This window comes from Pipistrellus kuhlii, unplaced genomic scaffold (genome assembly GCF_014108245.1).
Source record: "Pipistrellus kuhlii isolate mPipKuh1 unplaced genomic scaffold, mPipKuh1.p scaffold_m20_p_7, whole genome shotgun sequence".
NCBI classification, from domain to species: domain Eukaryota; kingdom Metazoa; phylum Chordata; class Mammalia; order Chiroptera; family Vespertilionidae; genus Pipistrellus; species Pipistrellus kuhlii.
In genome coordinates, this window is record NW_023425573.1 from 33,930,658 (window position 1) to 33,954,295 (window position 23,638).

At 37.2% G+C, this 23,638-nt stretch overlaps 1 protein-coding gene across 3 annotated transcripts in view; it reads left to right on the top strand.

Moving 5' to 3' along the window:
- Positions 1-23,638, top strand: part of CCDC141 (coiled-coil domain containing 141) — a 159,906-nt gene that overhangs the window by 21,363 nt on the left and 114,905 nt on the right. For all 3 annotated transcript variants that reach the window (XM_036421943.2, XM_036421941.2, XM_036421940.2), the window contains exons 3-5: positions 7,651-7,842; positions 12,258-12,366; positions 17,411-17,664. In XM_036421943.2, coding sequence (XP_036277836.1) covers positions 7,651-7,842; positions 12,258-12,366; positions 17,411-17,664 — 555 coding nt within the window. The remainder of the gene's footprint in view (positions 1-7,650; positions 7,843-12,257; positions 12,367-17,410; positions 17,665-23,638) is intronic.

Below are 23,638 nucleotides of genomic sequence, written 5' to 3' on the forward strand. Positions count from 1 at the left end.
CCAAAGGGAGAAGGGTATGGTCGGCTTTTGGGACCTTATGACTTATGGAAAACTGGATATTTGCTCTTAAGGAATTATTATCAGGAAAAAAAAATCTAATGACCCATCATCTCCAAATATGGATTTTAAAGCACTTGATTTTACTTCTTTTGCTATTACTTTTTTCAGTTAATTCATCTCAAATAACTTAAAAAAATAAATATAATACTGTCCTGAAGGTCTAGCTTATCCAGTTTTAATAGAAAACTGGATAAGCTAGTCCTTGCTCTAGTCATCCACTTAATTTAAAACTTGCTCATTTGCAATTGTATTATGCAGTGAAATGTAACATCCACATTAGAAAGGTGGAAATAAAGCGAGAAAGGAATACGGAGGAAGGAGAAACTGCTTTTTGGCTGCAGTGAATAGAAGGGTGTCATGGAGATGGAGGCTCTGGACTTGGATGTGAGGATAGCAGGTTTGGGATAGGCAAGAAAAGAAAAATAGAAAAAAGAAAAGTGCAAAGTATTTTAGTTAAAAAGAGCAGCAAAAACCAAAACAGTTCTGTGGTGTTATGTGGAAGAGAACTAACAAAAATAATATAACCTAACTACTATTTTCAAAAGCTTCCAAAATTTTTATTCATTGCTTTCAAGTATCCTAAATTGTCTTTGGTTTAGTAGCAAACCTCAGATTATTCCTATGAATTGGAGACTCTACCTGTATCTCACAGTCTGTGTTGCAGGTAGACTCTGCAGTGTTGGGAAACATATGCAGCCTATATCACATATATCTGCTCTTTTGGAAAATTGCTATTCAGGGGACCATTTAAAGCTCCACTGAAGAGAAAATTCATAACTCTTTTTGTGCTCTGCCTGGCAGTCGAGGTGGTGTAGTGTCCATAAAATGTGCTATACTTAAAACCAGCGATTTCAAAGCTGCACTTAAAAAGACAGAGTGCATTTTTCAAGTATCACAAAATATCTTTGGTTTCCTATTCTTTTGGGACCCAAAGGGAAAAGAGTGCCTTTTAGCATCTCTTTAAATAACCAACTTTATGATGTTTGCCACAGTGTCGTTTTCTCAGATCCAATTCCAAAATACTTTTCTGAGTTTAATAACTAACCAAGTGGGAGAGGAAAACTTAAATTAAGCTGGCCTTGACTTAGTCCTGAGGCAAGCCATTTTTTATGGATGGCTCATCTGAGAAGCTCCATATCTCATTGTCAACATAAAGTTTGCTTACCTTATAAACTGGGCATTCCATTTTGCTCAGCTTAACAACAAGCTTAAAAACAACAACACATTATTACTGTTTCTGTCAATTAATCTCAGTGTTTCATTTGATGACTGCCCTGAGGTTTCTTCAATCTGACAACAATTTTTTTTTTTAAAGTCTGAAAATGTCCTTTCCCCCCCAAGGGCTAAGAAATTTATTTATTTTTCTTTAGGCTTTGAAAATATATTGAATGTTTTTTTTGCACTTCAGACAGTGTCTAATTTTTCTTTGTGATATGTTGTGTAACCCAAATGCCACTTTCTTAACATTTAAAGATGGCACAAGGTGAAGGGAGGGCTGTGTTATATTTCAAAGCAGGTTGTGGGGACTGAAGGTCTAAAGGGTTTAGAAAAGACTGGAGAAGTGGGAACCCAGTGTGGTTAACTCTTCAGGGACAGAAAGGGAGCGGGGTGACCACCCTCCTCACACAGAAAGTCATAAATAGGGAGTGGGAGCTCATTTGTAGGATGAGTTTCTCCAGTTTACACTGGAATGATGTGGCTCCATAACAAGGTTAACACTGTGTGTGTGATTACATAAGACCATGTGAATAATAATGATGGTTATCTCTGGCCATTGGAATTATAGGTAATATTTATTTTAAAAAATGTCCTCCATTTTTAATATGGAATTATGAACTGATATTATTTTCATAATCATAAAATTAAGAAATTAAATCACTATAGCAATTGCTATGATAGTGAAAGGCATTTTAGAGGGACAAATACCCAAAACCCAAAGAGGATGAAGGGTAAGGAAAGGCTTGTTAAAAGAGTTAACCCCTAACTGTCTTAAAGGATAATAAGGAATTATTTAGGCCTAGGTGAGGCACAGGAGGGAGTGGGAAGAGTGCATGCCCCCCAAAAGAGGGGCATTCTGGGTTGTAGCATAAAAATTAGGCTGTGTGAGTGTCAGGGAACCGCAAGAATTTCAGAAGGCTAGAGAGCAGTGTGTGGGAATGAGCAGAGAAAAGTAAGATTAGAAAGGGAATCGAGCACTGAGTATCTTACTATGCTTGCACTTTGAATTTTATCTTAAAGACATGGGAAGCCATTGAAAAATTTATGCATTCATTTAGAAAGAAAGAGGTATGGAACTATGATGCTTACTCTTTCTTCTCCACCCACCTTCCTATGTATTAGATGGAGCCAATCTAATCAGTAGTAGTGGCTCATTGTGATAGTCCATTCAAACGTTGGGGTCACTGGCTCTCTGTACCCAGGACCACATCAGAACTTGTGGAAGAAGCTAAATATAATTTGAAAAGTCACCCAGTTGGTTTTGATATAGTTTCCTCAGCCCCTCCCCTGACATTCACCTGTTAAGTGAGAAGAAAGGAGCAAAGACAATTAATTGTCTCCTGGAACACCTAGGCATTTAAAAATAGGCAGAGAAAGCGCATCTGTAAAAGAGAGCCAAAGGGCAGAAGGAAAAGCAGAGTGTGCTAAAAGCAAATGAAAGGGAAAACATTTAAGGAGCACACACCAGTTATTAATCACAAAGAAGTGATTAAATGAGGATTGTTGGCCTTGACAAAGATGGTCATTGTGACAAATACAAGAATATGTATTTCAGTAAGATGGTGGGGATGGAAGCCATGCAGGTATGAGAAGTGGATGAGTATTGAGAAAGAGAGGAAAACAGCATAATCATAACTAGATGTACCCCTTCTCAATTTTTTATATCTATTAACACAATTTGCACCATTTAAGAGATGATTGATAAATTCTTGTGGAATGAAGGGAGAGCATGGATGAATGACTACCTACTTGAATAACTTCAGATTCCACTAGGTGTTACCTTCTCTGAACCAACAGAACCATTGAGATTATTATCGTATTTGAACAAATGACAGTTTGGTTTTAGCTTCAATGGAGGACAGAAAGCACCCTTTCCATTTAAATGAAATAGTTTCTTTCTTTCTTTCTTTCTTTCTTTCTTTCTTTCTTTCTTTCTTTCTTTCTCTCTCTCTCTCTCTCTCTCTCTCTCTCTCTCTCTCTCTCTCTCTTTCTTTCTCTCTCTCTCTCTCTCTCTCTCTCTCTCTCTCTCTCTCTCTCTCTTTCTTTCTTTTTTTCTTTTTTTAAAAATATATTTTATTGATTTTTGTACAGAGAGGAAGGGAGAGGGACAGAGAGCCAGAAACATCGATGAGAGAGAAATATCAAACAGCTGCCTCCTGCATTCCCCCCACTGGGGATGTGCCCGCAACCAAGGTACATGCCCTTGACCGGAATTGAACCTGGGACCTTTCAGTCCGCAGACCGACGCTCTATCCATTGAGCCAAACCGGTTTCGGCAAATGAAATAGTTTCTACAGGTGCCTGTTGATTGAGGATATTATAAATATCTAGTTATAATAAAATTTTTAATTGTAAAGCACCATACAAATACTACTTGTATTGAAATACGATGACTGCAATGATAAATAAGAATGCCAAAAGGAGATTTCTCCTCTTTTAGATGTGTTTTAAGATACTAATTCATCTTTTTGGCCTAATGATTTTCTTATAGTCTTTATGCTGGAAGAGCCTCTTCCCTCCCTTTAGACAGTAACTCCATCTATAGCTGACCGCATCTGAGACAGTCAATTGGAAGAGAGGGAGTGAAGCACCAGGCTCGCTTCAACTGTTCAAAACCACATCCTCCAACTCACTGCTTTTAATTTTTATAGTATGTAAATCTCGTGCACTTTCGAAGGAACTCTTCAGGACTGTTAAATAAGATGAGAGATAGAAGACGTGTAAGGTGTCATCAGGAGTGTTTCACAATTAGAATGCTGGCATGTGTTGCAATCTGGAGAATGAGGAGGTAAATTTTGGTCCAGTCCAAGAAAACTTTTTCTAATAACTATGGGAAGGTTTGTCCCAAAAGGAATGGAGTGCTGCTGCTCCAGGATGGTGCTGTGCTGTGATTTGGTAGAGAGGCTTCCTGAAGAGGATGTCAGATGGAAACAATTGGCCTTTCAACTCTCCTCTGACAGCCTGCGAAATAAAACTAAATGATTTTCAACAGAAAGGGAAAGAAACTTCTTAGACCTCTTCCATATGTTTGACCACAAACATTTGTTGAGCCCCTACTATGTGCAGTGCAGTCCGTGTTTCTCAGTAGGGTTGCTGATTGGTGGGACAATCCTTCATCAACCCCCTCCCCCACAAACCACACAAACACATTGTCACAACTAAAACTGCCTCAACATGTTTTCAAACACTCGTTTGGGGGCTTTTATTGTTGAAAACCAGTGATCTGTGTTGGAGTCATAAAGCTGAGCAAGACAGAACTTAATGTTTTTGTGTTTTGTTTACAGACTTGAAATCATTATTTTGAGTATGCATGGGGTCTTATGCCCTCTAGCCCTCCCTATTAGTACGTGACTTGCATGTGTGTCAGGCTGTCTAAAGGATGATATCCTGTTACTTGTGGTGGTGATGGGGAGAAAGAGCTAATCTCATTGGAGGCTCAGCAATGGACAATAAAATAGAACAGTATTTCTTCAGTGCAGGCAGCATGTGTATGATATTAGATTCAGAAGGGAAGGCCTGACCAATAGGGTGACATGATACATGGCCCACCATAGGAAACTGAACACTTAAAGAACTAAAAACCTTCCAAACACCTTTACCAAAGCTGAAGACATATCACAGAGACCCACGTGTTGTATATCAAACACCCGTATGTTGTATTTTGGCTTTGGGTTCAGATCATGCTCCATTTCAGGAATCTCACAGAAATACACTTCAATTGGTCATTATGCTGACATTTTAGATTGGCTGAAAAATATTCCTACTCTATGAACTATGCATAGTTCACTCTGTTTGAATCCCTCTCTCCTCCAGTATGTCAGATGGTGTTTGATAGGTCCTTGGGAACATTGAACTGCACTTGGACTCTGGTCCCAGCACCCAAGCATAATGTAAATTCCAAGAGAAGCTAGAGCTGTTCTCTGCCAATCCTAAACCAAAATGTCTGCTGGCTTTCTTGAAGAAAATCTCCAAGAAAGTGCAACTTGTACCAAATTAAACCCAGAGGGTTCTGCAATCATGTTCTGGCCTTGGAATTCCAGAGAATAGAACATTTTGCAGTTCATATTGGAGGTCATGGGAAATATTGGAAGCCAGTATTATAGTCCTCCAAGCTGCTTGCCCCCAAAACCTCTGCATCACTAATTTATAAAGTGTCACTTATGTGGGAAAAGAACAGTATTAAGAAGAACTAAGTCATATGTGTTTAAGAGGGCTGAAAGAATTCCATGTAAAAAACATTTCCAGAAACAACCTTATTAGCCATGGAAATAGCCAACTTCATATTTATTTTATCACCTTCATGTAAAACCTGAAAAGAAATCACTAAAGGGTTAAATGTCTACTTGCTTTTTGCTCTAGAATGAATTCATTGCCTATTATTTCTTATTTTCCTCTGCATCTCCAGCATGGAATTATTCAGTTCTCCTAATTTTATTTCTTACTACAGTCTTTGTCATACAAATGACATATCTTAAAATTAGACTCCTAATATAGTCTTTTTCTTCTCCTTACATATTCTTGGGCTATTATATGTGGAAAATGAGGCTAAGTTATTCCATCGACAAAAAGTATGAGATAAAACACATGCACAATACAAAATTAATCAGCCCTTAAGGTAATCTAAAGCTTGTCACAGAGGAAGGAAATGCCCCAATATCATGCTCTCAAATAGCTATATTAGAAAGAAAATGCATGTGGCTGGTGTAGCTCAGTGGTTGAACAAGGAGGCCACGGTTCAATTCTTGGTCAGGCAGCCAATCAATGATTCTCTCTCATCGTTGTTGTTCTCTCTCTCTCTCTCTCTCTCTCTCTCTCTCTCTCTCTCTCTCTCTTCCTCTCTTCAATCAATAAAAATATATATTTAAAAACCCCCGGAAGGTATGTGCATTTGGTCTATCTCTCTTGGCAATTTAGACAATCATTAGTTCGTTTTAGCCTAAAAACCAAAGGGAACAGAGATGACACATATTCAGTGGATGTCTCTGAAGAACTCATTTTCATGTCCAACACAATCTGCCTGAGACTTTTTTGAGTAAGCTATGAAATTGTCAGGCTCAGGACTAGATACTTTGTTTTGTTGCATTATGAATTATTTTCCTTCTGTATTTAGCACATACATAAATGTCTAACAAATGATTTTACATTTGTCAATCTACCTGGCAATCATAGGGTAACAAATAATCCCCCAACAGCAGTTGCTCATAGTCACCAATTTTATTTCTTACATGTTTGCTTCATGCTAATTAAATTCAGTTTTTCATATCTTCATAATAGGATCCTCATCGGTTCTTAAAACTTCTGCTCAGAAGTAGCACACAAAACTCTTTACATTTCATTAGTCTAAGCAAGTCACATGGACAAGTCTGATATTAGAAGGCATAAGAGTATAATCCTTTTACAGAAAGAAACAGCAAATAGCTGGGAATAATAATACAGTTGAAGTTTTTATGTCTTAGGATATAATTTGAAAGTATAAGGAAGGAAAATAACTGTTCTAGAATTTCAATTGGAAATAACTCAGGTCCACTATTTCAGTATAGCAATGGCATGTTTTTCTTTTTGTTTTTCTGAATATTGCCTCCAATGATAAAAATAATATCTTTTCATAAAAATGCAAAACATATAGGAAGATATAAATAAAAAAGTAAAATTCATTTGAAAAAGCCTAGGTAAAAACCAGCAGGTAGTCTATCTTAGTAAATGTTTCACGTGAGCTGGAGAAGAATGTACGTTTCTCTGTTGTTGGACATAGTAGTCTCTAGATGTCAGTTATACTCAATTGACTGGGAATGTTATTTATATCTATATTCTTAATAATTTTCTGCTTATTGGATATTTCAGTTTTTGATGGAGAGATGTTGAAATCTCTAATTATAATGATAAATTTGTCTATTTCTCCTTACAGTTATGTCAGTTTTTACTTACACATTTTAATGCTCTGTTGTTAAGCACCAACATGTTTAAAACTGTCATGTGAACTTCTGATTTATGAGTTGATGCTCAACCACTGAGCAACACAGGTTGGGTAGCTTTTTTTTAAATCTTTTTTTATTTTTATTTTTTTAATGTGAGATTAACACAATATTCTGTGCCCCTGGGAATGTAGATGTGGTGCACCTTTGATAAATTGCTAGTGTTAGAACAATAGAAATGAATGCCTTCAGCCTTGCATGCTTCCTGGTTTACCATAATCTCCACTGCTCCATCCTGCCTGCTTGATCTGCCTGCCTGCATAGAATTGGAGTTTATAAATTTTCTTTTAGACCTTCCTATACCACATAGTTTCAAATATCCAGCTGTTTAAAATGTGATGCTGTATTTTTACATTGACTGGCCCTCTGCCTTATACCTTGTTTTTTTCCTTGGACTCAGGCTCTGGAAGATCAGGTGTGGGGACTCCTGCAGGAAGCGGACAAGACAGCTGAAGAGAACAAGGACCAGAGTCAGGTGTATGACGCCATGGCCAGCAGCCTGGGTGAAGCATGGGCAGCCCTGGTCTCCATGCTTGAAAGAAGAAGGGCGCTCCTCAGGTTGACCTCTGAGTTCTTTGAAAGCGCCTTGGAGGTTTGTATTCTCTTTTAAAAGTCTTCCTTCTCTACAACAGAGCAAATGAATAGCATTCCTGAAAATAGTTTATTTCTGCAAATAGACATTGCAAAAAATGGCAGAATAACCAAGATATTATAAATATATATATGTATGTGTATATAACATTTAATATATATTTAATGTATATAACATCTAATGTTTTGTTTTCAGAAGACAAATATTAATTTTTAAATATAGGCCTTCAAATTTTAAAAACTAAGTATAGTTCATTAAAATTAAGTAAAATATTAAGTGAAAATGGGAACTCTTACTTATAAGCCATTATATTTCCCTGTATAGAAAACACTAACATAATTACTAAATCAAACAATTTCCCCTGATTATAGGATTAATAGGAAATGGTGGTGGAAAGTGTTCTTATTACTAAAAGTTGTTGATTAAAAGTTCTGCTGCTTATGCAAAGGGAATTGCAGAATAGTCTACAGAAGGTCTGACTTGTAAGCATAGCATTTCATAAAGTACTTTTTAAAGGCATATAGCTTGAACTCATTAAAACGTAAGGGAAGAAAAAAGTCCTGGGCCTAAGAAGGTCATTTCCCCCTAAGATTTTTTTCTTATATTCTGCAGGTTTTTTTTTTTTTTTTTTTTTTTTTTTTTTTTTTTTTTTTTTTTTTTTTTTAGATTCCTAATTTCAAAATGTGAGGCTCAAAGAACAACATCAAAAGACATGTTATGTTTGGTATGAGACAGTTATTGCTAATTTCACTTTTAACTTCTCGGTCAAGTGGCAGTACATTCATTTTGATGTGAGAGCTCTGCTTCATTATGATAAAGCATGAGCTTTGAAAAATATGACATTTCCAAACTGGAAACTCAGGGCTTAAATTCAAAATAATGAAGAAGAGAAGATTAGTAATAGAACATAAAAATTGGGGTAGACAATCTCATGCAGCACGAACTCCATTAAAAGTTAAAAGACGGAACAAAAAACTTCTAACTCTCAAAGTTTGTTTTCCACAATTTGCACTCAGAAGCCCAACTCACAGTTAATTTTACAGATCATCTTGGGGAAAAGTCCTATGCACAGTTTTCTTTTCTGAAAATAAATAACCAGATGAAATATACTCACAGAGGTCAAATTATAGATACATTTGATTTATTCCATCTAAGTAAGTGGGGTAACGGTATCAACTGCCCTTTATATTCAGCTCATTTGAGCACAGAAATTATTATTATTTTTTTTAGAATACTAGGCTAAATATTTATTTCTTACTTTGTAGTAGCACTTATGCTTCCTGATTTTCTCTATGATGAGAAATGACTCTTACGTACTACATAAAATAAAAAGAAGTACTAAGTTGATTAATAATGTAATTCAACCAGAAACTCTGATTTCTAGTGAAATGGCTAATTGTTTCTTACAATTTTTGCTTCCAATTTTGTGAACAACTTCATACTTAGCTTAAGGCAAACTCCTACATCATCTTCCCTTCTCCTTGTGAATGCCTAGGCAATTTTCATTAGTGATTTTAAAAAAAGAGTGATATTAAGAATAGCGTGTTCAGCCGAAGCCAGTTTGGGTCAGTGGTAGAGCGTTGGTCTGCGGACTGAGAGGTCCCAGGTTCGATTCCAGTCAAGGACATGTACATTGGTTGCGGGCACATCCCCGGTAGGGGGTGTGCAAGAGGCAGCTGGTCGATGTTTCCCTCTCATCGATGTTTCTGGCTCTCCATCTCTCTCTTTCTTCCTCTCTGTGAAAAATCAATAAAATATATTAAAAAAAAAAAAAAAAGAATAGAGTGTTCAAAAAACTTCCCCATCACCATTTCTATTCTGTACAAGCTACAGAAAGGAGAAAAGGGAAGAAAATAAAAATATCCATAAGATAACACTTAATAGTATTTTAGATAAGTTTTTTTTGAGAAAAATTGTTTATTTTTAAAATTTAACATAACAAGCTCTGAAATATAGTGATTCCATAAAACTTTTTGTAATGTTCTACAGGGAAAAAAGAACAACAAATTTCCTATAAGGTTTTCATTTTTAAATTTTTCTTTGAAGTTTCTGCTCAAAGAATGCCTTTAAAATCAGTTATTAGAAATAAAATGCATTGGAGATGTAAATGATATATGGGTGGGATTCCCTTATTGAACTATGTGCATTAAAGAGTTCTTTAGACTACAAAATGATTTCTTATTGCATGGTTGATAATCATCAAAGGACAGTTTCTGGCTCCTAGACTTACCCATCAGAAAGGTTTTCTTCAATTTAAAGACATTGTCCCTCAGTGACAACGGCAGGTGTCCATTGGGTTCTGACAGGGTGGTGGAGGCCTTCCCTGTAAACTAGCTCTTTGTCTGCCTCTATGAAATACTATAATAGCATAACTAAGGATGTTTTGCCCTTTTCTAAAGCTTGTTTCTAAGATGAGTCTCCTGAGGATTTTTTTTCATTTTTTATTAAGGTATTATATGTGTAAATATCTTACCATTGCCCCCCTCCACTCCCATATGACTAATGAGACATGCTCATTAGTCTCTCATCATTCCATGCCATTTATAATTGGGTCTTATGTGGTTATCATTTTTTTAAAAAATACATTTTTATTAATTTCAGAGAGGAAGGGAGAGGGAGAGGAAGATAGAAACATCAATGATGAGAGAGCATGATTGATTGGCTGCCTCCTGCATGCCCCACACTAGAAATCTTGCTTGCAACCCAGGCATATGCCCTGATCAGGAATCAAACCGAGATTTCCTGGGTACATGGGTCAATGCTCAACCACTGAGCCACGCTGGCCAGGCATAACACAATTTTTTTAAATTAAATATATTTTATTGATTTTTTACAGAGAGGAGAGGAGAGGGATAGAGAACTAGAAATATAGATGAGAGAGAAACATCGATCAGCTGCCTACTACACACCTCCCACTGGTGATGTGCCTGCAACCCAGGTACATGCCCTTGACCCCAATTGAACCTGGAACCCTTCAGTTCACAGGCTGACACTCTATCCACAGAGCCAAACTAGTTAAGGCATAACACAAATCTTGTTAATCAAATAGTTGTATAAAAATATTGAATATCACTAAATTTAAAATGACAGTTTGGAAAAATTTTGAAAAGAAAGATCAGCACTGTGATAGGCTTTTGTCTTTCAACATGATACTTTGCCTTAATGAGTTTATTCCTACACTTGGCCCACAGATGAACATGTTGATTAAATGCTCTCATAAAGTATAATAATTACCTTTGAATCTTAGTGTTAAAACAAACTAGCTCTTTGTCTGCCTCTATGAAATACTATAATAGCATAACCAAGGATGTTTTGCCCTTTTCTAAAGCTTGTTTCTAAGATGAGTCTCCTGAGGATTTTTTTTCATTTTTTATTAAGGTATTATATGTGTAAATATCTTACCATTGCCCCCCTCCACTCCCATACCTGCCCTCACCCCACAGTTTTGCGTGCATTGGTTATGCTCATATACATGCATACAAGTCCTTCCATTGATCTCTTATCTCCCCCACATCTCCCTAACTCTCCTGAGGATTTTAACATTACTTCAAGCATCTGTCCTTTCTATTTCTTCCATGGAGAAACACAGAAGAAGAGATCAGTCATATTCCTCACTATTCAAATTGCTTTCTTTATTTTTTGAAACGGAGGAGAAAATTTTCATTATTGCTGCATCAAATCTTATTTTATTATATAAATTATGCATAAAATTATTTATACAAATGCAAACAAAAGTACAAATTATAGATGTAAACTTTTACGTTACTTAACCCATACCCAATCCCATTTCTTCTCATAAATGTAAACTTTTGGTATACATATTCTTTGGCTTTGTATAAAACAGGGTTAGACATTGCTTCTTGGCCTTTTGGCTGAGATCAACTTTAGAAAAAAGATTAAACTATGTATTATTTTGAAACTTGCTTTTTTCAGTTCTAGTTCTAATTATAGAGGGGAAAAACTGTTTTTTAACCTTCCCTCTAAATAATTTCTGAAGTTAAATTTACTTATAATTATGTCACCACTGGTTAGCCAAACTTCTGTTGGTTTCTCCTAGCAAACTTTGTGGTAAATCATGTCTTATAATATTAAAAGTGGCTATATTCATGACATAGGACACAAAACTTTAGTTGAAAATTTTAACATACATCTGAATAGTAAACAAGTTGGCTTATTTCGGAATACATGACATATTTCCAGGTATGAAAGAAATGCAAAAGAATGAGAAGAAAGTTCTTGCCTTGGTATTTTGTAAGTTGACTACATGTAAATGCATACCCTCACACAAGCACCCTAAGCCAGCACATGCTCCACAAACACACAAACACACAAGCACATACAAGTCATCTAGGCATTAATTCATATAATTAAAGTAGCATATTTTCAAATGTCTTTCCCCTGTGTTTCTATTGCAGTTTGCTATTAAAATAGATCAAGCTGAAGAGTTCCTCCAGAACACTCAGGAGTTTGAGACTGCCGAGTCCTTAAGGTCACTTCTTCAGCTTCATGAACATCACACCAAAGGCAAGAAATATGTTTGTTCCTCCAATGAGCTTTAAAAATAGAGATGTTAATGTGAGAATGCTCATGTAGGAGAGTATATATATCCTATATATTAATAGACTAATATGCAAATCGACTGAACGGCAGAACAACTAGTCACTATGAGATGCACTGACCACCAGGGGGCAGACACTCAACACAGGGGCTGGCCCCTGGTAGTCAGTGTACTCCCACAGGGGGAGCACCAATCAGCCAGAAGCCAGGCTCATGTTTGGCGAGTATAGCAGCAGTGGCAGGAACCTCCCCAGCCTTCGTGGCAGCACTAAGGATGTCCAACTGACAGCTTAGGCCCACTCCCTTGAGGGCTCCCAGACTGCAATAGGGCACAGGTCTGGATGAGGGATCTCCCCCGCACCCCCTGCATGAATTTCATACACCGGGTCTCTAGTCCCATCTAATAAAGAGGGAATATGCTAATTGACCTTCATTCCATCACAAAGATGGCAGTGCCCACAGCCAATAAAGAGGGAATATGCTAATTGACTCCCCACCTTAAAGATGGTGGCTCACACAGCCAATAAGGAGGGAATATGCTAATTGACTGCCACACCTAAAATATGGCGGCACCCACAGTTAGAAGATGATGGCACTCAGTTCCTCAGCCCTACTGTGGCAGCAGGTGCAGCATGGCTGGCTTGTCTTGCGCACCTGCCTCTGAAATCCCCCAGTCCCTTCAGCCCCCTAGCTGCCCAGGGCCAGCCTGAGGTGCAGGCAAGCCTCAGATGGCATCTGCCCAGATGCCCAGGGCCAGCCTGAGGTGCAGGTAACCAGGGCCGGCTGAGGCTTGCATTGCCAGCAGTGGCAGAAGCAGAGGTGTGATGGGGCGTCACCTTCCCCTGATCGCCAGGTCGCTTCCTGCCCCTGAGGGCTCCTAGACTGTGAGAGGGGGCAGCCAGGCTGAGGGACACTCCTTCCAGTGCATGAATTTTCATGCATGTGGCCTCTAGTATATATTTACTTAAATATATATTTATTGATTTCAGAAAGGAAAGGAGAGGAAAAGAAAGATTAGAAACATCAATATTGAAAGAGAATAATTGATTGGCTGCCTCCTGCACACTCCCTATAGGGGATTGAGCCTGCAACCCAGTCATGTGTCTTGACTGGGAATAGAATCGTGACTACCTGGTTCATAGGTTGATACTCAACCACTGAGCAACACTGGCTGGATAGGACAATATATTTTTAATTTATCTGTATATGTATACTTCAGCTTATTCCAAGAAAGGTTAAAGAAAGCTGTTCTCTTGGCCATCTTCTGCAAGAAAGAAGTAATTGTAAATGGTTCTAAGGAGGTGATAGAGGGCCAGCCTCTGAAAGATACTGCTAACCCTTGGAGTTCTCAGTCTTTTGGATGTGATTCCTGAGGACAGGGGCTTCTCTACTTTTGTATATATTTGAAAATGCTCATTGGATGAGTTTAAGAAACACCACGTCACAGAGGAATATTTGGAATATTTAAAAAGGTATTAGGAAGAAACATCACCCATGATCTCAATGCTAAGACTGTGACCTTGTTACTTATTAGAAAATACTCATTTATAATAGAAAGATGAGTATAAAGCTAAAATTCACTTAACTTGTGTACATTCCACTTTTATCTATCTTGAATTTGCTATTTATACTTAATAATTATGGCAAATATACTTTAACGTTACTTTTTTAGTATGACAATCAAAACAAACAATTGAAATTTATTAAGTATCTAATAACCTCACATTACAAGGTATTATGTGAGAAAATAAGATTTTGTAAATGCAAAAAAATACAATCTTTAAAATAAATGCACTATAGAGATTTTGTATTTCCTGAAGGTCATGGTACATCTAAAGAGTGTAGCCTGAGAAAAAAAATGCAGCACTTTGTATGATCCACTGAAGGAATAAATAGCCAGAAAAACAAACAGTATAAAAGTAAAATGTCAGAAACTGACAGAGGAAGAATTGAAGGAACTGACAGAGGGAACAATTTACCCACTTTAATGATCATCTTGGTAGCAGTAACAGTCCGGTTTTAGCCTGGGTACATTTTACAAGTTAATTTGGGCCCAGGAGGCTGTATTCCCAGTGATACTGTGGTAGTGGTTATACTATTTTGACAGGAGCTGAAACAGAAACCAGAAAAAGATTGCAAATGGAAATTTTGGCTAATTATATTTATTTTGTAAGGACCAGAGCAGGTTGGCTTATTCCACTCTCAGTTTGCAAGCACCTACAGCCCTGCTTTCCTTTCTCATTTGAAAAGTTGAGTGTATAAGAGCTAGTTATGGAAAGAAAGAAAAGAAGTACCCTATGGAAACCCTGCCATCTGCCCATGCTTGTGTGTGTGTGTGTGTGTGTGTGTGTGTGTGTGTGTGTGTGTGTGTAATATATATTGCATTATCATTAATCATACTGGTTATTATGTTCAGGTTAAACAAATTAAAACCCTTCTGTTCAATGGGCACAGCCTCTGTAACCTGTCTTCATCTTGTTTCTGCAGTGTTTCTTTTCCTTCCACAGAAGAACCTGTTCTGGCAGGCCAGGGGCCCAGTGTATTAATTCATGCACCTTGAAAGGGACTGTGGGCCATGAGAGAGAGAGAGAGACAGGATTTTACTGGCTCCTGTTCCTCTTGTCTTGTTCACATCCACTTCTATTTCCTTTAATTTTAATGTTCTCTCTAATTTTTTTCTATTCTATTTGAATTATAACCTCTATCCTGGTTCAAGTCTGTGGTTGTTTTTCTCTCTTTCTTGCATTATTGACTCCCAGCCGAATTGCCCACTGCACATAACCAGACTTTCCTCACTCTGCGCAGATAATACTATTTATCACCTTATCAGACAGATTTAGGTTGCAGGGTATAAACAATTCAAATTCTTTCCTTTTCATGTCAAGGTGGATTTTTACAGTATCTTTAGTTATCTCATACGCTCTTCCAGCTCTCCAGTCACCACTGAAAAGAGACAACCATCCCAACTATCATAGCTTGATTATTGCTGTGTGGTTTACTGCTGAATGCTAGAATGCTGAAGTATAGTGGATATGGTTTAATCCATCTCTTGTAGTGAGATGTTTGGTAATATACTCACCCGCTGGATGCTCTTCAGTTTTCACCCTAAAAATAAAAAGCTGATATTCTGTCTTTATTTTTCTTCTAAGAAGAAATGTCTCAAAGATTTTCTGTCTTGTTGACTTCACTTCAACACTACCTTCCTATGTCTCAACCTAGTAATGGCTTCTGTTTCTATCATTCACCCATCATAAAACCCCAGTTCTTTCAAATGTCTCTCTTTTACATCCCTGGAGGACTGCTGATCTCCATCATCTACAATTCTCCCAGTTCTTCCCCCTATTTTAATATATGTGATTTCATTCAAGCATTCTACATAAGTTGAACATCTTTCCTATGTCAGTCACTATGCTAAGTGCTGGTGATATAGTCATGGTCCCTGTCCTCATATTGTATTGAAGCCTAATGGCAAAGACAGTCAATTAACTCAACACATAAATTTAAAATTATAGCCATGTTAAGAGTTGCCAATGACAGCAATATTGTGCAGTTGAGAACATTTAGGAGGAGTATTTGTTTCAGCCTTATTTGTACTTTGAAGAACTGACATTTGAGAAAGATCTAAATATGAATAGAATGAAGGTAGAAAAAACAAGGGTTGAGGGGAAAGGTGTTCCTGGCAGAGGGCCCAGTGAAAAGTTCTTGTACAGGAGGGAGGATAGCATGTGTGAGGTATTTTCAAAAGATAGGCATTAAGAGTAGAGAGAAGAAAAAAAAAAAAAAAAAAAGAGTAGAGAGATGGAGACAACCTGGAGAGGAAGAGGTAGGTTAGACCATGCCAGACCTGAAATCATGGTAAGAATTAAGTCTGTCCTTAATTCTAAGGAAACGTGAAACCATTGTTTCAAGTGTGTGTGTGTACGTGCGTGTGTGTGTGTGTGTGTGTTGTGTGTGTGTGTGACATAGTGTGTCTGGATAATATATAGAGGATGGATGAATATATTAGAGAGGGGATTTAATTGAGAGGCAACTGTCCAAGTTTGGGAAATAGATGGTGGTTTTTGTAGTGGGGCTGGAGTAAAGTAGATGCAGGAGAGAGAGGGTGATATTGATAGGTCTTGATAATAGTGAGATTAGGGAGGAGGATGTGTCATGGATGTCTCCTTGGTTTCTGGCTCGTGGAAAGTAGACAGTTACCCAACTGCTCCTCCAATTAATCCTCAAGTATGGTTGCTCTATAGTGCTATACTCAACTCCTTTTACACTCTCTCCCTTGGTCATCCTTTGGTTTTATGCTTAAACTCCCATTTCTACAAGATGTTACCAAACCACAAACCTACTCCAGAGGACACACTGGTGGCCCATTTGGCATAGAAACATATTTTGTTTAACTTTCAGTATTTTTCAATTAAAAAATGTAAATTGTAAACATGTAAAATCAGGAACTTTCATATATATAGATAATTCTTTTTAAAATGAGGCTCCATAAACAATAAACCCATATTCTTTCCTGTCAACAGTTGACCAGAACTGGTGACAGCTGATCCTGTTAGACTCATCCCACCTTGCCATAGGTCCTGGCGTCTGAGCCTCTGGCCACCACATTCATTGAGTTTTTGGCCACTATAGGAATTAGCCTTTAACCCTCAGTTTTAGTCTATCACCACAGAACATAGAACACTCCAAGGAGAGTAGATACCTTAACCAGCATCAAACTAATGACAAATACCTGAACTGGTGTTCAAATCCCAGTCTTTCTATCCCTACTCCCCCTACTGAACTATGTTACCACTAAACACCAGCATCCTATCATTTGGCAGTTAGTGATAAAGTAATTGTCAGACCAAGATATTTGATTGGTTATATTGTAGGCATTTTATGTTTACACATTTGAATTCCTTATTTTAGTATGAAGGCTATATATATTTTAAATTATATGAAGAGTCAAAAATATTACTATCTAAAAGCTTGCCCATATCACTCTTCTGTTTTCTTTCTAACTTTTTTCTAGAACTCTTAGAACGATCTCTAGCGCTTTTAAACAAAAGTCAACAACTCACTGACTTCATCGAAAAATTCAAGTGTGATGGGCCTAATGTAAATCCTGAGTTGATTCAGGGAGCTCGGAATAGCTGCCTCAAGATCGACAGTCTTCTGGAACTTCTACAAGACAGGAGGCGGCAACTAGACAAGTACCTGAAGCAACAGCGGCAGGAATTGAGTCAGGTTCTGCAGATATGTCAGTGGGACCAACAAGAAAATCAGGTAACCCAAAGGGGCACTGATGATGTCTTCCCTCAGCTAATGAAGTCTGGTTGTTACGGGAACTAGCTATTCCTAGGACAGTTTCTCAGTTGTCATGATTAAATTATTTGATCTTTGGTTCAAACTACTATGTTACTTTTTCCAAATAGTGAATAATACTGTTATTTACTGGTAATATAATAACAAGTATCTTATTTTATTTTATTGATGTTTTACAGAGAGGTAGGGAGAGGGATAGAGAGTTAGAAACATTGATGGGAGAGAAACATTGAACAGCTGCCTCCTGCACACCCCCAACCAGGGATGTGCTCGCAACCAAGGTGCATGCCCTTGACCAGAATCGAACCTGGGACCCTTGAGTCCATAGTCAGATGCTCAATCATCACCCAAAGCCCAAAGTTCACATTAGGGTCCACTCTTAGTGGGAAAAAGTAGGTTTATAGTTGTGAGTATGTGAAGCATGGTGTTAATTCTTGTAGTATTATTTATTAATTACTATATTATTAATAGTTTCCATATGAACAACTATAATCCTACTTTTGCTCATCTTTGTACATTCTATGGATTTGAGAAAGTGTGTAATGACATGTATCTACCATTGTAATATGAAAAATAATCTCACTGCCCTGAGAATCCTCTGTGCTCTGCCTAGTCATCCTCTCTCCCCCTAATCCTTGGCAACTACTGATCATTTTACTAACTCCATAGTTTTGTGCTTTCCAGAATGTCATATAATTGAAATAATCTAATGGATAGTATTTTCAGATTGGGTTATTTGCTTAGAAATATGCATTTAAGATTCCTTCATGTTTTTTACATGGCTTGATTGCTCATTTCTTTTTAGCACTGAATACTATCCCCCTGTATGGATGTGCCATAGTTTATTTATCCTGTCACCTACTGAAAGATATTTTGGTAGCTTCCAAGTTTTGGCAATTAAGGATAAAACTTCTAAAAGCATCCATGTGTAGATTTTGTCTGGATGTAAGTTTTTAATTCATTTGTGTAAAAACTAAGTGAGAAATACAATAGCCTCAGGACAAGTTTTCTTGTCCTTCCTCACCCGGGCCAAGGCTTCTTCGTATTGTCTTATTGTCAGAGGCTGCTATAGGAATATTAAGGCTTTCAGAATGAACTTGTGGTTAAAAGAAATAGGCTTTCATTTGAACTCCATTCCTAACAATCTTGAGTCAAAAACAATTCAATAATAATGATAAAAATAAATATTAAATTTTAATAAAATTGGTCAATAAATAAATCATTTCTTTAAATATAAATTTTAGATTCTTAATCTTAAAATGCTCCATGTTACATTTTTCTCTTGCTAACACAGTGACAGCAGTTGGAGTCATCAGTAAAGGTGACTGTCGTCTCTGTGGACTGGTAAGAGCACAGATTCTGGGGCCAGACTATTGGCTGGGTTCAAATCCTGGTTCTGCCACTTACCAGAGGAGTAACTGAGCAGTTATTTAAGTTCCCAGAGGCCCAGTTTTCTGTAAAAGGTAGATATAGTAGTATTTTCCTCAAGGTGTTGTTAAGATTATCAAGTGAGTTATTCTCCCTCAAGTAGTTAGAATGTTACTTGGCTCATAATAACTGCTATATTATAATTAGTCATTTAGGTCACCATGTCTAAAAAGGATAGTGAAAGCCCAACACATATTACTCTCCCCCCTCCCTTGTACCTCCATCTACCACCAAGCTGGTCAAGACTGGTTTTGCATTGAAGGGTAATTTATTATTTATTTTGAGTTTGATGGATCAAATAGAAGTCACTTTTATAATCTTAGCCAAACTTGTTCAATGGGTACTCAATGAATAGTTCAAAACAGAAATATGTATTTTTTTCTGCTTGTGACTTAATGCCCATTTGTTTAAAATGTAGGTGAGATCACATCCATATAGGTAATTGCTATGAGCATTTGATATACTGTCACCTTTTAGACCTTTATACAGCACTGACCTTCATGCGCTGGGGGAACCCTCTTTTCCCCCCAGTGCATGAATGTCAGTGCCCTCTCACAGTCCGGGACCCCAGAGCGGTCCTTAGTGCTGCTGCGGGGGTGGGAGAGGCCCCTGTACCACTGCTGCTTTCCCCATCTGTGAGCCTGGCTTCTGGCTGAGCGGTGCTCCCGCTATGAGAATGCACTGACCACCAGGGGGCAGCTCCTGCGCTGAGCATCTGCCCCTAGTGGTCAGTGTGTGTCATAGTGACCGGTCATTCTGCTGTTAGGTCAATTTGCATATTAGGGTTTTATTATATGAGATGAGCACTGTCATAGGAACTACATACACACATTCATTAAAGAAATGGATAAATAAGCAAGCAAACACTAATGGAATTAACCTAAGTATACTGTATTATTACCTATTTTTATTAAATTAAAAAAATCATAGACATATTCTTGTGTCAAAAGTACAATAGGTAATTTTAATGGGTATAATATATCACTGCTTGAATTAGCATAATTTTAAAAAATATCTTATTGGTGAGGAAGTAGAGTCTCTTTAGTTTCTTAATTAGTGCTTAGAGTGTTATAATTATGTGAATAAAGAAATAATTTTTTTAAAATATATTTTTATTTATTTTTTACAGAGAGGAAGAAAGAGGGATAGAGAGTTAGAAACATCGATGAGAGAGAATCATCAACCAGCTGCCTCTTGCACACCCCCTACTGGGGATGTGCCCGCAACCAAGGTACATGCCCTTGACCGGAATCGAACCCGGGACCTTTCAGTCCGCAGGCTGATGCTCTATCCACTGAGCCAAACCGGTTTCGGCTGAATAAAGAAATAATTTAAAATCCAGGTAGATACAAGCATAATTATCTTACCTAATTTTTAGTTTCTCTGAACGATCTATTCTGAAGTTTAATTGATGGTGCAATGATGAAGAATAGCAGCAGGTTAATCAAATTGGGTTCTATGATAATCATGTTCCTGGATGATCTACCTGATAGAACATTGTGAAACCTGAGTTGATGTGAAGGCACATACTTCATTGGAGGGCAAATATTTTTTGTTGGTTTTTTACTTATTTTAAGGGAACTCAGGAGCTATCAAACTTTACATGAATGAAGTACTCATTTTGTCAATCATTTGAACCACTTAAGAAAAAGGAAAAGTAAGTAGAGAATTAGAGCAAAGATGACTGATGAGTAATAACGTGGTTGTCTGAATGTCTGATATATTGCCTCTCATAAGGGCCATTTAAAAGACACATTTAGTGCTACTCTGTGTCTAAATTATTATGGCCTAATGATTTTGAACTATAATAGTCTAGCTAATTTAACTTTTTGAGAGAAAATTGAATGACCAGAACAATGATAATTTAAGATTTACATCAATCAAAGGAAAAAACAAACAAATGAAAATCACAGATTTTTTCTATCTTAATTGAAATATGATAGTCTGATAAATATCATCATAGAATGTTCTTTTTGTATCATTGTTTTTTCAGATGTAAAAAATGTGCACTTGTTTTCCTTTGAAAAATGTGCAGCTGACCATTTTTTCCAATTCCAGCAGCATCTTATTTTGCATATAATCTGCTGTTTCATTAATGAAAATCAGAAGCAGCTTGGAGTATTTTGTGCATAATTAATTATCTTGGCAAGAAGATTTATGAATGTAATTTTTTTCAATTGCTCCAATCAGGCATAAATGAGACAAACAGATAAATTAAAACTAAATTATTCATAGTCTCTTTGTACAAGACAGTGTCAAGGACATTGAGGAATAGTAAGACATGAGGGCAGATCATCTGTTTTTACCCTCAGATCACATATACTTATAAGATACACATCTTTGTAGAGGAAAGAGGGAAATAGAATTAACATTTGCAAGTTTTATACCATATATATTATAATTACATAACCATATGTAATCATATTCCTTTTTAAAAATATATTTTTATTGATTTTAGAGAGGGAGAGGGAAAGAGGGAAAGAGGGAAGAGAAAGAGATAGAAACATCAGGGATGAGAGAATCATTGATTGGCTGCCTCCTGCACACCCTCCACTAGGGATCGAGCCCACAACCCGGGCATGTACCCTTGACTGAAATTGAACCCAGGACCCTTCAGTTCCTAGGCTGATGCTCTACCACTGAACCAAAACAGCCAGAGCCATATTCATTTTTAATAGGCAATTGAAATGATATCAGGCTCAGGGTACTAGTCTGGTACCTGGTGGGCTGCTATAAAACTTTGCATACACATACACTTTATAATGATACTACCTTCTAACTAGGAGTTAGAGCTTGGATGGTTGATCAGCTTCAATTGATATGAAATGATATAAAAGTGCCTAGTGTAGTGACTAGCGCATAGTAAGAGTTTAAAACAAAATCTTTCTTTGAATGTAGCTTTCTAACATTGGCTGGCATATCAAAAATGAATTATCCTGATGATACTGGTATTCAATATTTGAGCCCAATAATATACATGACTTTCGAACACTCAGAGGTTAAAATTTTCACAAAATTTTATTTTAGCACTTAAGCCCTGTTAGTGTCCCTCTCTCTCTCCCTCTCTCTCTCTCTCTCTCTCTCTCTCTCTCTCTCTCTCTCTCTCTCTCTCTCTCTCTCTCTCTCTCTCTCTCCTTCTCTCTCTCTGAATATAAATGGCTCCCTCTCACCTAAGGTACATTCCTAAGTTATACTGGGAAAACCACGCTTTACATATCTTTGGTAGAGATGCACATGCCACTAGACTAGTCTTCTTTTCTTGAAAAGAAAAAAAGACATTTTTTCCTCACCGCTGGGAGGATTCCCAGCAATGTGTCAAAGGTAATGCTAGAAATGAAATTTAGGTCCAGAGATGTCAACTGAACTGATTCATGGACTTAACAGCTTTCCACCATTGATTAGTCGGAAGTAAAGAGCCCACCTAAACACAAACAAGAGTTGAAAGCAATCTTGGGAAGGGAAGTCCTTAGTGCCAAGTTTCTTACAATATAAATGTTGGAAGAGGAATGATATGTTAACACAAGTCAGAATAATTAAATACATAAAATTATGATTTCAGACAGGGAGATAGATGATTTGTTAAAGCTGTTTATAAAATAACAAATTTTGCCTCTGACAAATAATATGATATATTAGCTTTCCTGATACCCATCAACAGAGAATACTGGGATTCGATAATTTGCTAAGGAATACTAATATCTTCCCATTGACTTCAGTAATTCATGGAAGGCTTCCAAATTCCACAAAAGAAAATTGTCCTCCTGGAATGTCTGAGATAGAGTCCAAAATAACAAGCCAATAATGAGATCAGTCTCAGAATACATCTAAAAAACCCCAATCCCCATTTTGGCATAATTCTTTTATCCTCTGCTTCCAAGTCCTCAGGTACAAACATCAGTGACACAGTTTTAATGCTTCTTAATACTTTTCCACCTAAAGAAGCAAACGAATGTCTGAAGTCTGGTTATTGCCTAGTTAAATACAGAGTGCATTTGATTAGATTGTCTGATGCAACATAATGGAAATTGGTTTCCCTACAGTCAAAAAGAAAAAGAGCTATGGGCGCTTATATTGTTGGTTAATGCTAGCATGCCTTCAAAATCAAAGTAGACATTAGACCTGTCACCTGTGGCCTTCAACTATAGTTGAAAACACCTCTGTCTATGTGTGCGTTTTTGGTAATTGGAAGAGAGCTTATTAAAAAGTCTTGGGTTAAAGAAGATAAATAACTGATCCCCTGGCCCCCATTATCAGTTTTTTGTTTGTTTGGTGTCTCTAATAGTAACTGGTTCTTTGGCAGGAACTGTTGGGACTGTCTCACACATGGAAAAGAAAATGAAACTATCAATAATTTGAAAGATATTTTCATCTTCCCTTAAGCATTTCTAGTTTGAATTGTTTATTGCTAGCTTACCCCCTGCAGCATAGTTTTAATGATCAAAAACAAGATCTGATCTCAGATTGTAGAACAAATTGCAGAGAAAGGGACGATGCTGCTTTTATTCAG